Genomic DNA, 17,021 nt, shown 5'->3' with positions numbered 1-17,021 from the left:
ACGCCTCTATAAATAAGCCAAATGATTAGGCCTAATAAATACAGATAAATTTGAAATAATTTAGTTAATTTTATCCTTACTTATTGTGTAATAGAGTGAATCTGGCGGTAATTTAAATCTGTTCAACCACGAAGCCTCTGAGCTCTAATGGTTATGACACTCTCCTTGACAGATAGAAGTCGCAGGTTCGAATCCCGTCAGAGGAATTTTATTACACAATTTCATTATTAGTTTATTTATAGGACTACATTCGTTGAGAGCTATGCTACATGATGTATTATGTCCTTTATTTGAACACTATATACCTTTCTTTGATGATATATATATAAAATAACTGTGTTAACGGCTACCTTATTTTATATATATATTACGCAATGCTCTGATTTTCTCAACAGAATCCCGGTAAGCATTCCGTACGCCAAATGCCATTGTAGAACATGTCGTACTTATGGATCAGACTTCACCTGTCGTCCAGTAAAACGAACTATGATGGTGGTAAAAAATATTTCTACGGATCAGTTTGAAACACAGTACATCGACGTTCCTATTGCATGTACCTGTGTTAAAAATCTTATGTTATCATAACTCGGATAATGCTGTTATATTTAAATTTCATAAGAAGCCTAAATCAGATAATGTTGAATAAATAAACTTAGTAAGTTATATAATTAAATTATAATTTTAATTAGGCAATATACTTATTTATTAACTGTATTTATATTTAAATGTTTGATATTAACCCATTTGACGTTTTTTTTTTACTTTTGATCCATTGTCTGTAGTTTAAGCATGCGGACTTTCCGTTTTAGGAAATTTCCGATTTACATATTTATATGTTATGATATGTTACGACATAATGTGTGTGTGCGCGTGTTTAAACCTCGCAAAACAAATGTCATTTACTTTGTACAGAGATTAGAATTGCAATTTCAAAAAAAAGTACTACCACAAGGTAGGGGCGCCCTGTTAGACTTTGGAAGGACGCCCTCTAGTTCATGATAGTACTTTTTGTACCTGTTTACTGCTCGTGGGTTGGGGGTGGGGGTGGGGGGTAGTAGACACATTGTTGTCATCTGGCAGTTGAACTTTACGCTTTACCCACATTGAAGTAAAAAAATAATTGTAGGCTAACAGAATTCAAAAACTTGATGAAAACATTTTTTTACGAAAAACCCATACTGCCACAATCCGAAGCAATCATGATTACGAAGCGGGTATCGCGTAGGCTTAACTATGCTGCCATTTTGTTTTGTCGAGTATTTACAAGTTTTCTATTCGACTGGTCGTTTTCGTTAAGTAGGATTTTACCACTGCGCAGGTGGGCGTGGTTTAACGAAGAACGACCAGTCGAATACGGCCAATGTCAAGCAGTAGACACCTATTTTCCTTAATACGATTACGTTCCAAAGAAACCCTCAGAGTCTGACGTACAAAAATCTTTATTTGTCAAAATCTTGCAGTTTTTTTTTTTGTGGTTTTTTTTGCAGTTCTATACTCGTCTTTGTATTTGAAAGTAAATCGAACTTGAAATTAACTTTCCAATTGAATAAAGACTTGAAAAAAGGATCAAATGTTTCTCTCTTTTTTTTCTTCAATTACAAATTATTTGAAAATGTAAATTTTTGCTTGACCCATGTATGTCTGGGGACGCGCCGCCCACGGCAGCCGCAATGCAGCGACACAGTACATGTAACTTAACTGTCATGTAAGCGTTATTGAGGAGTAGAGTGATCAGACATCAAAACCTGACGCCGGCCGAGTTTGAACCAGTCTCTTCAGTGCAAGAATAGGGAACATTACCTCTAAACGCAACAATGCAACTCAAGTAACAAATCAGAACTATTATTTGTCACTGTCCTCCAAACTCGACTTTTGTAATGGACATTCACTATAGTTAGTGTAGGCTACACAATCTAAACATTCTAAACTCAACGTGTCCAAATACAGCAGCTCGACTTCAACCAGGGCAAAACTCGTGACCAATAAAAAGCAGGCAAATACTTAAAAAACAAACATTACTCTTTGCTTTAAAGCTTTAGACTACAGCATCCAAACGTGCTTTTCTGTGGTCACTGGATGACCAATCAATCATGCACAATGCCCCGCCCCCTCCTCCTCACCCCATTTGAATCATTAGTAACCAAATTCATAAATTACAGGTCTCGCTCCAATTAAAGACCACTTTCGTAACTGGACTCTTCAGCAGCTATGGTCTGTAGTGGTCTTATAAATATCTCTTTTCAGATGTAAATTAAGAAATGGTATAGTAAATGTATGATTGTTTTATTCCAATATTAATATTATTTAATACAGTATACCATTTCCCGGTGGGCCCACATCAAGTCCTGTGCTCGTTATACCCAAATCACTATTTCAATATTGCTAAGAACACCGTCCTACTAATTCAATATAGAGCACTGTATACACAAAACATCATCTTATGCTGTGTATTATTTTGATGTATCTATCACAGGCGAAGCGAATATTAGGGAGCTTTTGATTGCACGATGACGGTTAAGACGTAGACGTAATGACGTCACTAAAGTAAAAGTCATCTGCGCATGCGAGAATGTTAAGTCCTCGTCGCGCGGATTCTAGGACGCAATTTGGCCAAATCTACGTACGGTCTAGGACGGTCACACATGTGTGATTCTGTTCTAGCGTCGTTGCACAAATAGAAAGCTTTCTAGTACAGTTACATTGTCTGGGCAACAAGAAGAAATCCCCACGACTGCAATCCCAAACTTCATCCCAATGTGTGTTATCTACCAGTTTTTCTCGACGGGGGGTCCATACCTCAGTCAGAATAATTATTCTTTAAATGGACTGTTTGAAAAGTCCAAAAAGTTGCAAATATATTAAAATTTTCATTTGCTTGGTAGTGAAGTTCATATATTACTTTTAAATATCATTTCTGTGGGTGTGTGTGTGTGTGGGGGGGGGGGGGTGTAGGTGTGTGTTTGTGTGCGCTGAGTGAGACCATACTGCAAATGTGTAAAAAAAACTTAAGCTGCGTTAAAGGACAATTTTGACAAACGATATTATTTGGTGAATTATCCAAAACCGGACAAGCCGAACCTCATATCTTTTTAAAAACTGCATTAAAATTACTATACGACTTTAATGTATTTATTGAATGAAGGTAACATTTTTAGCTGGGTCTGCCAAAATCATGATATTATACATTCAATAATAATGTAATATAATAATAGACGGATAAAACAACATCTCTATGCGCTCGATGTTTGAATGTTTTCTTCAAATTGTTTTAGAATGAATTACTGTATGCTGTTTACTGATTCATCATCAAACACATCTTGCCTTCGTCTTACCCTAGTATCCACATAAATATAGAAAAATACAAACTTGAACGTCCTACTAACACCATTGGTATTTAATATGAAGCTCTGTATACACAAAACATTGGTTTTGATGTATATTATTTTGATGCCTGTAGTCTGTAAAAACACTGCACTAAAACGTTAAACCACTACTGTATATATTTTAGAGGTAGTAGGAAATTTTTAGTTTGGTCTGCTAAAACCATGTCTTTGGTGTCTAAAAGAATCCCTTTAATTAAAGACCGGCACTCATCAGGGTCCCAAGTTGGAAGAATCCACATTCAGGAGACCTGTTTAAATCTAAATATATTTTGCTGTGCATGGTGATAACCACAATGGTTGGCACCCAGATTGGCCCTAACTGCTGGGAGACAATTGATAATACAATAGCTGTCTCTTATACACATCTAGATGTGTGGGGGGGGGGGGTGTAGGTGTGTGTTTGTGTGCGCTGAGTGAGACCATACTGCAAATGTGTAAAAAAAACTTAAGCTGCGTTAAAGGACAATTTTGACAAACGATATTATTTGGTGAATTATCCAAAACCGGACAAGCCGAACCTCATATCTTTTTAAAAACTGCATTAAAATTACTATACGACTTTAATGTATTTATTGAATGAAGGTAACATTTTTAGCTGGGTCTGCCAAAATCATGATATTATACATTCAATAATAATGTAATATAATAATAGACGGATAAAACAACATCTCTATGCGCTCGATGTTTGAATGTTTTCTTCAAATTGTTTTAGAATGAATTACTGTATGCTGTTTACTGATTCATCATCAAACACATCTTGCCTTCGTCTTACCCTAGTATCCACATAAATATAGAAAAATACAAACTTGAACGTCCTACTAACACCATTGGTATTTAATATGAAGCTCTGTATACACAAAACATTGGTTTTGATGTATATTATTTTGATGCCTGTAGTCTGTAAAAACACTGCACTAAAACGTTAAACCACTACTGTATATATTTTAGAGGTAGTAGGAAATTTTTAGTTTGGTCTGCTAAAACCATGTCTTTGGTGTCTAAAAGAATCCCTTTAATTAAAGACCGGCACTCATCAGGGTCCCAAGTTGGAAGAATCCACATTCAGGAGACCTGTTTAAATCTAAATATATTTTGCTGTGCATGGTGATAACCACAATGGTTGGCACCCGGATTGGCCCTAACTGCTGGGAGACAATTGATAATACAATAGTAAAAACTCGTAAAAGCATGCAAATATCATCATAAATTTGCGGGAAATGGTTTATTTCGAGCGATTCTTGCTTGCTCGCAGAATAATGGAATCCATCTGATACCGATTTCCAGGATACTCCATTCCAAGACTGAGCAGGAGACTTTGGACTCCTGGGCACTAATAAATGTGATCTTTAGATTTCTCTATTTAGAGGGAAATTAAAAATTCATACATCAAATGTTTTAAAATGGATGTACGTATACTTACTGCATGCTGTTATTTATTCTTAATAAAACATTGGTAGCCAGACATCACCTTGTCTTTCCATTAATATTAATAAAGCCAAATAAAATAAATTGTTTATTTATCTTTTTTTTTAAATGATAGAGTTTTTTTTTAATTTAATTTTTTTTTTTAAATACTCATCAGATGGAATAAAAATAACCCACAGAGGCCTAGAATGGCAATATCTTACATCAGACAACAACTTTAGACTAATTTGTAGGGCATCTCGCAAAAAATAAAAATAAATTTACTCACATTTTTGTTATTTGTGAAGAAAAAAGCTTTTTTTAAGTTTTTTTGTTTTCCGCCCCTATTTTTTTCAGTGAGTTAGGGGCGGGTGGAGGAGGGCAAACACACAATTTTACTTTTTTTTGGCCTAACATTTCAACTAACATTATCATTATTCTATATACACAAAATAGTGCATTGGCTAATATTTATGTGCAAGTCATATAATATTCAATTGGAGGGAATTTCAATTAGGTCCACCAAAATCACTGTCTTTGGTCTTTAAGTAGAGGAAATCTCTAATTGGAGGGAACAGATAATGATAAAAGATATGCATTCAACCAGGGCTGCAAAAATTATTGAAGGGGTGCAACAGAACATGTCTATTGCCAGGAGTCTACACAGACTCGTGGAAAACTGGAGACATGTTATGTGTCTGATGCTGGTTTGTCTACAAAATCTACAAGCATTTCTTCCTCATCTTCACTTTCAACCTTCTTTTTATATTTCCCATGTACAGGACTTTCAGATGGCTGTTCAATTTGTTGCTGAGAGATTTGGTTTCCAATACAACTTAAGGATGTTTCTAGCTTTTCACTATCGTTGGCTTTATCATCATTGTTAATTTCGTTTTGATCTTTAACACTATCTAATAATGTTACTATCTCCTTGCTTTTGTTAGCTTCATCTTCACTGTGACTGTCCTTCTTACAATCATTGTTGTCTACAATTTCCATTTTCTTTGTCATGAAAGAAACAGAAGTGTTCTTTTCAATATCCCCATCTACAATTTGTTGCTCTTCACCATGTTTTGTTCGCTTATTAACAGTTTCTGTAACTTCTGGTACATCAGTCCAAGATCTCTTTTGAACATCTGTTTGGATTTGTTTCCTTTCATCACATGATGTGTTGCCCCTTACAATTTCATTTTCCATGTTGTTCTGCTGCAAATCAACAACTGATGAACTAGAAATTTCTAGCCTTTTCTCTGGTTGTTTCTCTACATCCTGGAATTTAGGGAGCCTGGAATGTAGACTAGGCACTTTTGGATGCATTATAGCTACACATGTAATACTGGCTTCAGTGCAGAAGCCTGCCACCTGTACAGAAAAAGTTAGCAATCAAAATTATGATTAAATACTGGATTATGCCTCAAAATATTTACAATTGTTATTGTAATAAGACCTGACCTTCGATACGACATGCAACTTACTTGTGAGCTTGAATCTTGTCTGCCAAAGCGGAACAACTGCACAGCACAGTGAAGCGACGGTGGCCATCTTGGGTGTGGCGTTAGAATCTGTGCAAGTAATACATGATAGAGCTCCTTTCGGCAGTTGTGCGAATTGTAGGGCACAGGGAGGTCTCGGTTGTGCTGGTGAATTTTCAGAAGCTGACTCACTGCAAATTCTTGAATTACCTGTAATCAAATTCATTTGAATAAACAAAATTGTTTCCATTTTAAATATAAATATAGCAATTCATCCCATAAAAATTGCCTTTAATAAATGGTTTTTAAGGCAGTATATTTTTTCATTGTCATTTTGTGAAGATATTAAAAAGAAACTACTGCAATATCAAAAGATTGAAGGGATCATGGTATATGTGTTAGCATAAAATGCAAGATAGAAAGGGTCAAATTTCTTAAGGATAAAAATATGGACCTCATTAAATGAATGGATATTTGGATATTTTACAAATCATAAAATAGATGCAGACAGTATTTAATCAAAATCAAACTGTTGAAGGTCTTTCTGGATAAAATAAAATTACCTTATGTTGAGCTGGACTCAACTGACATGAAAGTAACAGAATTCTCAAAACTGAAAAAAAAAAACAAAGCAAATGCATATTTTTTTGCACAGTATATCTGATTACAAATCATATATCTACAGTATTTGTTTTTATTCCACTAAAATGTAACATGGGAGCTAGCCACAGATAGAAAGGCGTTTTTCTCAATGGGTGAAGGCGAGTCGAACGGCCGATCAGTGAAGGCAGGGGAACTGCATCCTGCAGTAATAATATCGGCACTGGGGCTAGAGGCACGCTCGCCTATGATTCTGGTGGTGGAACAAGTCTTCTCGGATAAGGACTATAAACCGTAGGCCCAGTGTACACAATTGTCTTATGTGCATTTTTAAGAGCCCAGTACATCTTTCGAGACAAGTAGTGGGTTAACTCGGTGTACTGGTCCATACAGCCCACTACCCTGCAATTATGAATCATTATGTCCTTCACTGGATGTACCTATGTAAATGGTGGAACTTGATCTTTGAGGGTGTAAACGCTACGTCTACAGACGACGATTAAACGAGCAGATGGGGATGATGAATGCCAAAACAATAATTTGAGACTTCTGTACTTATAATTCTTTATATAATAATAATAATAATAATAATAATAATAAAATTAGTAATATTCATCATCATTATAAGATAACTTTATCAGTAATAGAAAGTCTCACCTTTAAGAGCAGCCTCACAGATTTCACTATTGGTCAATAAGTTGACCTGTTGATTGCTGAATCCTTGACCTATAACCAATGACCCAACTGGATTCACTGGTGGAGTGCAGTCTTGAATAATTAAGTCAACCAACTTTTCTACATGACCTTCGACTCCTGTTGCTGTTCCTAACGCTGTTATCCATTTTTCAAGAACAGTATACAATTGTGTACGCAAGATACTAAACAAACGGTAAGCAACACAAAAATATGAAATTGGCTGCAGAAAATTGCCGACAGGGGATCCAAACCAAGGGGCCCAAACCAAGAGGCCCAAACCAAGGGGCCCTGAATGTCATTCAGGGTCCCAGACTAAATGTTGGAACTCGGAGGTCCAAGTGAAAATTTCCACCAATCCTCGTTGGCACTCTTACTGTCTGTCTTAACACTTCAATTAAATTATATTAGCACCAAAGAAATAAATGAATAAAGGAACTGTCTCATTAACCTTCACAAACTTAGATTTTGCTTATATTTCCTACATATTTGGCAAAGAAAATATTGTTTAACTTTCAGTTGGAAATTAATAACAAAATAAAATACTCTATACAAATTAAGCAATTAAGCAAATTTTTTGTTGCGGTTTCAAGTTTATATTTAATATAGGTGGCAGTACTTCATTTTGACTGTTTATTGATTTTGATGTAGATTTGTTGTTTTTCATTCGATGACCTACCTGTAGGGTTTCTGAGAGTGTTTTGCCTCTGAATTTGTTGACTGTAAAGACTGAAGAAGCAATTGGTTGATAGTGTGTCCTTCTGGTATGAGATTGCTGCGGCAGCTAGAATTAGAATATTGGTCCCAACATCTCATTTATTTATTTGACTAAAATACAATAAATTCAATCAATACAATAGAGGTCTCCTTCCAACTAAAGACCACTTTTGGGACCTGCACTTTGATGGTCTTTAGCAGCTTTGATCTCTAATCAGAATAATAAAAATAAAACATTTGTGAATTTGGAACAATAGAAAAGTGGTCTTTAATTGGAAGTGGTCCTTAATTGGAGGGGTCTTTAATTAGAGGGAGACCTGTACAATTATAAATACAGAATCTATATTATGACTTTTTGGCTACCATTAAAAGGTACCCATTTATACTACAGGCTAATGAGAAGCATAGAAAAGTTGAAGGACATAAGCAAGGTGACTTTGCTGTTTCACACCAAACACGTGCACTTGATCAGCTGCTTACAAATGTCAACGATACTATTTCACAGTAATAGTGGTTCCTTGCAGTATTCATCCAATTTTTGTAAGAAGTTTTCTTTTTCAACATTAGTTGTTACCTTGTGATTAGCGCTGATAATATATCCAATGCTGCCCTCTGTAGAACGAATAGATTTGCCAACAGTACAGAATGCTCAGTAGACTTCAAGAAAACATAAGACAACATTGTAATAATAATAATAATAATATAATAATAATAATAATAAATACAATTTATATAGCGCACATATCCACTTAGAATTGCTCAAATCATTGAATTATGTATTCTCAAAACAGTTTTTCAGTGTTCTAATTCTAATAACCAATATTAATATATTTCAATCTTTACCAGCATATAAGGTTGAACGGTGAAACATCTACAGCAAAGACTGATCACCTCAGGTAATGGTACCCTAGCAACAAAATCATACGGCCATCTGAAAAGATATTGGAAAGTTGTGATACTACAAATATACAAACATAACCAATCATAAATATTTGTATAAAATTGACAAAAACATTATAAACATGATGCATATATAAAAAAGGCTATGTGTTAAATCTAAGCAAATGGCAAAATCAGTTGGATGTAAAAGATACAACATTGATAAAATGAGTATCATGAAAAATACATTGTCAAGTTTTATTAAAATATTACTTTGGTTTTTTGGAGTTTGGAATTACAGCACTGAACGGCAAAGATGGAGGCAGACCATCAAAGTACAGGTCTCTTTCTAATTAATGACCCCCCCCCCCTCACTCCATTGAAAAACCACACTTCTACAGTCCCAATTGAAATGAATCATATTTTTGATGTTATTTTTAAAATTAAAGACCATAAAAACCCCAGTCCCAAAAGTGGTCTTTAATGGGGGGGGGGGGGTAGACCTGTTTTTAAAGTTTCAGAAGGTGGTTTCAAAATCTTACTGGAGCATGTTGCAGATACATGAGCACAGAACATCAAAGTGATGAGCAAGATGAAAGGTTCTTGAAGGTTCAATGTCAGAAACATCTGAATGCCTTATGCCTTCTAATGATGGCAAGAAATAGCTCTCTGGTAATAAAAGATAAACCAGTGTCACATACTGTAAAAATGCACTATATTGGAATTTTCATTTTAGAGGAGAGAGCAGGAAATGGAATTGAAGGGACTAACGCCCTTTCACACTGACACTATATTGTAAATAGTAACAACTAGTAACCTTATAACTGACTCTGTGTAGTGTGAACATCCAAGTAAAACAGGGGTCATCTGTGATATCTCGGAAGAAAAACAGGCTTTGCCGAGGCCCGTTTTTCTTCCGAGATGTCCAGAAGTTATTCGGTGCGCATGCGTCCGTAATGCCACCAGGCAACCAAGAACACATTTATGTAGCGTGCTAGGCTTACCCTAGAGATCTAGGCCTACTGCTATTCTTCCGAGATTTTGCATGATTTGGATTATTGTTTGTGTGAAACAAATAAACACCTCAGCAGATCAAAGTTGTTACAACTTGTTACTATTGTTAAAAGTTGAAACATTTTCTGTTGCTGTGTTAAAAGGGTATTAGGCTATGTAAAAATTTCAACGGTTTAGTACACACACAGTACCTCCCCTCTATTAATGGCTCAGACACTTATTAATTATGTATTATTACTTTGTCATCATAGGCTATTGTAATGAGTTTGTTTTTCTTTTACCATTATTGACATAGCTATATATAATAACTAATAAATATAATAGCAGATATTTTAAATAATCTTATAATTATTATTATACATAATAACTGTATCACCAATATTCTTAAAATTACTATTCAAATTATCAATATTGATTATAAAACAGTAAATAGTATCATCATCATTTAAGGATTGTCATCCCAAAACCAGTGTACTGTCACTAAATGTTAAACTGAGTAATTAGCCTAAGAATGTGCCAGTATTGTATACTTTAGTACAGAGAAGCTGTAATACTTTTACTCTACCTTTAGCAGCAGGAAGTGAATTCCAGTAAATGACCCATCATTTTAAAGCTTATAATGTGGAGAATATGAAAATATTGAAAGTCAATTGTCTTGTTTTGATCACTGATGCTGGTTTTGGCATGGCAAGCCCCATTTTGTCTACAAATTCAACTGTTTCTCACCAGTTTCTAGGCCATCATACAAAGAAGCAAGGACACTATGAGCCGAGACAAGCAAACGATCAAAGTAGTGAGTCCAAGCCTCGGTATGTTTGATTCCGGCATTTCCTCCGCCTCCAATCATGGCCAGCAGGGAATAACACTGTGAGGCTGCCTATGCAAAACAACAAAGTAATCCTCTTTATATAGCAATATACATGTCAGCAATTTGTTAGTGATATAAAAACGAACATCTGAAATGCTTAGTCAGTCTGTAGGCTAAAATGGTAGCATTCACTCCAAAAATAAAAAGACAAACAATAATTAATCATATTTTATTTTGCATATATTATTTTGCATACACCCTTTAATTGGCTGATAAGCAATTTTAAGGATTTTTGTATTAAAATGTTTGTTGAATGGCCAAGGTTAAAGCAGAGGCCCGCTTTAACCTTGCAAGCCATAATATCGGCGCTGGTTCTAACAGAACGCTCGCCTATGGCTCTGGAGGTGGAACAAGTGTTCTCGAGTAAGGACTATAAACCGTAGGCCCAGTGTACACAATTGGCTCATCTGCACATCTTTTGAGATGAGTAAGAGGTTCCCCCGGTGTAGTGGTCCATCTCACAACCCCTACCCTTATCCGGATGCTGAATAGGCGTTGATGAGTAATGCATAGAATAGAAATCAGAAAAAATTTTTTTGTTACCTTTGTTTTATTGAAATTTAGTAATTTATTTTATCCATTTAAATAGGGTATTTAATGCTGCAATTAAATTTTTGTGGTTTTCCAGAACTTTTTTTTTCAATTATTAAAAATGTTTATTAATGAATATAAGCTAAATGTATATTTTTCTATAAATAATTTGGAAAATAAACTCCGGTAGCTCACCTTAGAGATCTCAGGATTACGGTCGCTTAATGCAGGCAGTATCATATCCTCTATCTTGGTCTTGAATTGACCACAAGGGCCAGGAAAGCAGCGCATACAGGCTCCAAGCAGTTGGAAGGCAGACACTAACCACTGTGGAATAAAGTTATTCTTTGAAAATTTTGATTTTGATTTTAAAAACTGAACAGGCCACACATTGAATGAGAAAGCAATAGAATGCAGACACTATTTTGAAAGATTCCTAATTAAAATAAAGGCACCAGTCTGAAACCAATTCAGTTTGGATGTCATTGTCCCAATCCATACCATACATGCAATAACATCTTATCAGAATTAGGACCTAACCCATACCATACATGCAATATCTTATCAGAATTAGGAATTTGATTAAGACCAGTGTATCAATAGCCACTACCTAGAAAAGGATTGGCACCATCTCTGTAATGACAGTGAAACGCTTAGAGGCTTTGTAAAAGCATGAAGCGCTATAAAAGAACGACATATTATTATTATTAATATAAATACAGTGGATATATTTATGAAACAGTAAACTGACGGTTATACTGACTGAAAACCCTCAGCTTCTGCTGTTTGTTCTGCCATGAGATGTAACACATGGTGAGTAAAAATAATGACTAATGCTGTTAATAGAAAGTGTCATTTCATCGTAGGTTTATGATAACAAAAACTTATCCACAAGGTAAAATATACTTCAATATGTTGAACAAAAACACTATTTAAAATACCTCTTTAGAGTCTCTTAATAAACAGAGGATTAGTGATGGCATGACTTCAGTAGACACTTCTCTTGACATCTCAGAGAATTGCGACACTTGCTGGAGAATTTGCATCATCACTGAACAGCCAACTTGAAGAACTTTTACAGAGTTGTGCGACTAAAACCAGAATGCAGAAAAGCAATCAAATTTATAATTTTAAAAAAATGCAATTTTCTTTTCGGTGCAGTAATGGATCCTTTAACTAATTTTAGCACAACGTTTCAAGTACAACAAAATTACATACAAACATAATAATAAAAAAAGAATTTATAAAGCACAATTACACTTTAATAACCAATAAAAAAAAGTGTTACATCACAGTATAAGGTAAAAAATTAACAGGAATTGAAAATAGAGGTGTAGCTTATAATGATCGAGATGCTTGCTTTTCAATTCCAGGGTTCTGGGTAAAAACTATTTGACATCAGCATTTATGCACCACCCCATAAAAACCTCATATTGAGATTTATAGGACATTACCACATTTCTTAACAGGGACCCTGAATTCCAGTCAGTTTTCTGGGAAAAGGTGGAAAATCACTCACCTCTAAAAACATGGTTTAAATGTAAAATTATATAAAGCCAGACATACACTGTCTCAATGGTCTTTAATCGACGTGATTCCATAGAAAACTCAATGTGACAAGGAGCGCAACAGATCGTTTTTAATAGCAATCCACTCAAAATGCTCTCAGGACTGCAGCGCATTTTTGAGTACTCACACAGAGCGGAAATGGAGTCGTTGGCTAATGTGGTGTGTGCCTGAATCTACGTACCTGTAACACTTGAAGTAGTAGAATTCGCAGCCATGACATGCAGTGTTGGCTGAACACTTCACTGGAACACTGCTCAGTAATCAATCTCAATAAACACAATGCCTCTAATCTGTAAGTAACATATACAGGTATTGCTTTCCATGAAAAGACAAAAAATGATCATAGTGAGAAAATTAATATAAAACAAAATCAGAAAAACTTCCATAAACCCACACCACCGTTATATAAATTAATCATGGAAGGCAGAGGATAGACGTATAATTGTAAATAACAGAAACAAAATAACATGTACCATGATTTATCCACTATAAGAAAGGTATCATTAGACATGACCATGCTAATATGAGCAAAGTACAGACATTGGTTGCAGAAACTAAACAATCAGTCTGAACAGAGTGCATTAACTATTCAACTGATAAAAATTAGTTCAAATACAAAATTGAATTGGATACGCATTATACAGTAATAATATCATCAAATAAAACAAAGCACCAACATCAACTGATGTTAAAAACCAAAGGCACCATGCATGTAAAAAGGTATGTTTTAAGTTTACCTTTAAAAATAGCAACTGATTTTGAACTAAAAATGATCTGATCAAAGAAAAAATTTATCTGATTCCTATAATGCAGAGGTGGGCATTAAAATTGGTTGGAGGGCCAAAGCAAAATTTTTATTCAAATCTGAGGGCTGCACCCAAATTTTGATGTTTCAGTGCACTTCCAAAAACCTTTATACACTGTTTTATGGACACTTTTATGCTCTGTTTCGATCACCGATGACGTCATGACCAGACTGAAGTAACAACACAGTCAGTTGAAAAAGATCGCTAATTGTGATCAAAACGACCAGGTAAATACCGATGTTATTTTGGTTCATGCATAAATTAAAGTTTAACAACAATAAAAATGATCAGTGGCCATAAGATCTGGTGTTGTTCGCAGCACTACAAGCAACAATCTGTGGAATGGTGGCAAGTTATTTCAGGCATATTCAGGAAGAAATTTTAATATGTTTACATTCCAACTCCTGATTTGGTCTGGCAAATCTCTTGATATCCAGAATTGTGCATGCTAAATTTTCCAGAATTTTCAAACAAACATCAATAAAAACTAAAAAGACTTAGCCATTCTATCAACAATGTGGCGTAGAAAAACCATCTAAAAATACCACCCACAATACAGTAAGTTGGAAAATGCTCTTAAAATGAATGTTGGAACAAAATTTAAGGGGGTGGATCAGGTTCCCTTCACAAGCCCAGTTTAATTTTCAGTTTAAGGGGTAGGAACATCAAAATATGCAAGTGGGTTGTTGAGGTGCTTTAAATTGTAAGCAGCATACCTGGTCTTCCTTGAGTTCAAAGCGGTGTTTACTTTGCCAATCCAGTCTTCAACATTTTTTGACTGTGAACATTTTGAAAACAATAATTGGTGAAGATGTATAAAGTAAAGAATGAGGATAAATGATTACATCATTCTAATAACATTGGTAGGAGCCCTACCCTTGTGGAAAGGGTCAAGCCGCGCACACCTGCTTCAACCATGTACAACCTTCAGCCGCCAAATTCATCTAGGCCTACTTTCTCTCAGCTGATTTTTTATCATCTCATAGAGTTGCATTTTCCATGCAGTGCATATTCAAGCATTTACTGTACGCATAAAGGGGTGCTTTTTCATTGCAAAATGTGTTTAGATCCTTTTTTCGATAAAGCATGGTCACACAAATGGGTCACAAATCTAGATTGATTGCCCACTCCGGGGGGAAGGGACCGGGACGTGTCAACAACTTTTTTTTTTTTTTTTTTTTGTGTAGAACCTAGACTTTTCAAAAACTGAAATGTATTACTTACGAAATTTTCGCAGTCAAGTAGGGGCCTACTCTAGGTAGGCCTATGCCAGTAGGCTAGGCTATTTATGCCTACAGTAGGCTCTACCTAGGATACGCCTTTTTCACGAATCGGTAGACATCTTGAAGTGATGACAAACATTGCGAACCAGCGGTGCGTAACCAACAGAAATAAGATAAGCTTTTGGGCGGATTTTTTTGACATCATGCTATTTAAAAAATCATAACTCTATAACGGGGCGTCGTATCAAAAAAAAATTTCCAGCAAAATGTTCTTAAAAGACTAGTCTACACCACTATATGATTGAAAAAAAATTGAAAAATTTTGTTGACCTCTGAAATCAAAATTGAAAAATAAAAGCCTATCTCAGTAGTGTATTAAAATAGGTATATGCATTACAGTGCTGTGCTCTGAACTAGCATTGTTTTAGTTACCATATGAGAGTTTCCTGTGTTAAAAACATGATTTACTATACTATACCTCTTTATAAAACATAACTTGTACTTTGTAATAAGAGAAATATGTATATTATCGCTACTTGGAACAGTAACAACTCGAAAGTCCTATGCTACCGCACTGTAATGCATTGGCCTATTTTAATACACTACTAAGATAGGCTTTTCTTTTCTTTTCTAGACTGGTCTTTTAAGAACATTTTCCTGGAAACACTTTTTGGATACGACGCCCCGTTATGGAGTTATAATTTTTTAAATAACATGATGTCAGAAAATCAGCCCAAAAGCTTATCTTATTTCTGTTGGTTACGCACCGCTGATTCGCAATGTTTGTCATCACTTCAACAAGATGTCTACCAATTCGTGAGAAAGGCCTATTCTACGGCTCGCTGGGGGTACTAGCTAGCCTACTTCTATTCTAGGCCTTCATTCCTAGCTAAACCCCATCATTAACTGCAAGAAAACAGTCACTACATTTCTCCTCCAACCCCGTCAGTCAAATCCTGGCAACACAATTTACTTTATTGCCGTTGTGACCTGATTCCGGCCTAGGCCTAACTAAGGCCTAGGCCTAGGTAGGGTATCACCATCACCAATCAAATCATCGATCATCAAGTGAAACACAGACCCCAAAGGAAACTGGTGGCTAGGCCTAGCCTAAGCTTAATCAATCTGGAGGTATATATTTTTGAGACTTTAATGACAAACCGATGTTTGAAGTATCTGTAGCTCAGACACAGCTCTAATCACACTTGGAAGTGTATTATCATCCGAATTTCGTCGTAAAACAGCAGAAAACAGTGTCGAAGTGACACCCACGTGTACGTCCATGGTATTCGCAAAAAGTAAGGTTGGAAGGAAAACTACGGTAGCTGCGATTACCTCTCTGTAAATAGTGAACAGTTTTAATCAGCGTGGGTTGCATTTTGCATGGTTTCCATAAAAAAGAGCAGTGATGATTTTAGCGAATAATAGCCCTCTAAAATTGGTTGTATAAAGAGCTTTCTATTATATTTCTTTCTACTAGTTTTCAAATACGAATACAGTTTCCCTGATCTTCAACACGGGGTAACCATTGGCGGATCTGAGTGGGTGTCAGGGCTCCTGATCCCCAAACCCTCCTTCTTTTTGTGGCTCATCGGTTCATGGAAAAACAGATTTTTATTTTCTGTATGTATATACCGGTACACACAGGCCTATTTACTGTAATAAAGAATGAAAAATATTTACCTGTCCATTTTTAAGAGAGAAAAACCTTGAATTTTGAAGAACTTAAGTCATTAAAAGACACTTCAGAAGTCAGGAAAGCTCATTCCCGCAATCTAGAAATCAAAATGTTCCCGGGGAGTACCCAGAAATCCTTTCTCAGGGGCGGATCCAGAGATGTCCGAAAAGGAGGGGTGGGGGGG

At 35.6% G+C, this 17,021-nt stretch overlaps 2 protein-coding genes across 3 annotated transcripts in view; one reads left to right on the top strand and one right to left on the bottom strand.

The window, feature by feature from the left end:
* Nucleotides 1–2,060, top strand: part of LOC117117918 — a 3,491-nt gene extending 1,431 nt beyond the window's left edge. For both annotated transcript variants that reach the window (XM_033262401.1, XM_033262402.1), the window contains exon 3: nt 396–2,060. In XM_033262401.1, the coding sequence (XP_033118292.1) occupies nt 396–585 (190 nt within the window). In that variant the 3' untranslated portion in view covers nt 586–2,060. The remainder of the gene's footprint in view (nt 1–395) is intronic.
* Nucleotides 2,061–5,160: 3,100 nt separating this feature from the next.
* LOC117117915 (proline-, glutamic acid- and leucine-rich protein 1-like) lies at nt 5,161–16,477 on the bottom strand. Its single transcript, XM_033262395.1, has 14 exons — nt 16,321–16,477; nt 14,653–14,714; nt 13,312–13,420; nt 12,503–12,652; nt 11,757–11,888; nt 10,889–11,039; nt 9,691–9,817; nt 9,113–9,200; nt 8,844–8,926; nt 8,232–8,336; nt 7,517–7,737; nt 6,823–6,872; nt 6,263–6,469; nt 5,161–6,149 (listed from the first exon to the last, which is right to left on the bottom strand). Exons 1-14 carry the CDS (start codon nt 16,441–16,443, stop codon nt 5,478–5,480), a joined length of 2,280 nt encoding a protein of 759 aa, XP_033118286.1. The 5' UTR covers nt 16,444–16,477; the 3' UTR covers nt 5,161–5,477.
* Between the last annotated feature and the right edge of the window lie 544 nt (nt 16,478–17,021).

This window comes from Anneissia japonica, unplaced genomic scaffold (assembly GCF_011630105.1).
Source record: "Anneissia japonica isolate Jap-2015-1 unplaced genomic scaffold, ASM1163010v1 scaffold287896_len759773_cov187, whole genome shotgun sequence".
Lineage (NCBI taxonomy): Eukaryota > Metazoa > Echinodermata > Crinoidea > Comatulida > Comatulidae > Anneissia > Anneissia japonica.
Note: the sequence above shows the minus strand (reverse complement) of the source record. Positions and strands in the feature narration are given on the sequence as shown.

Excerpts from the sequence above, each read along its gene's own strand:
- LOC117117915 (XM_033262395.1), bottom strand. The coding sequence starts at position 16,443 with ATGGACGTACACGTGGGTGTCACTTCGACACTGTTTTCTGCTGTTTTA. Across the intron at positions 12,653-13,311 it reads TACTACTTCAAGTGTTACAG|TCGCACAACTCTGTAAAAGT; the intron begins GTACGTAGATTC and ends TTCTGGTTTTAG. Across the intron at positions 9,818-10,888 it reads GTATGATGGCCTAGAAACTG|AGAGCTATTTCTTGCCATCA; the intron begins GTGAGAAACAGT and ends TTTTATTACCAG.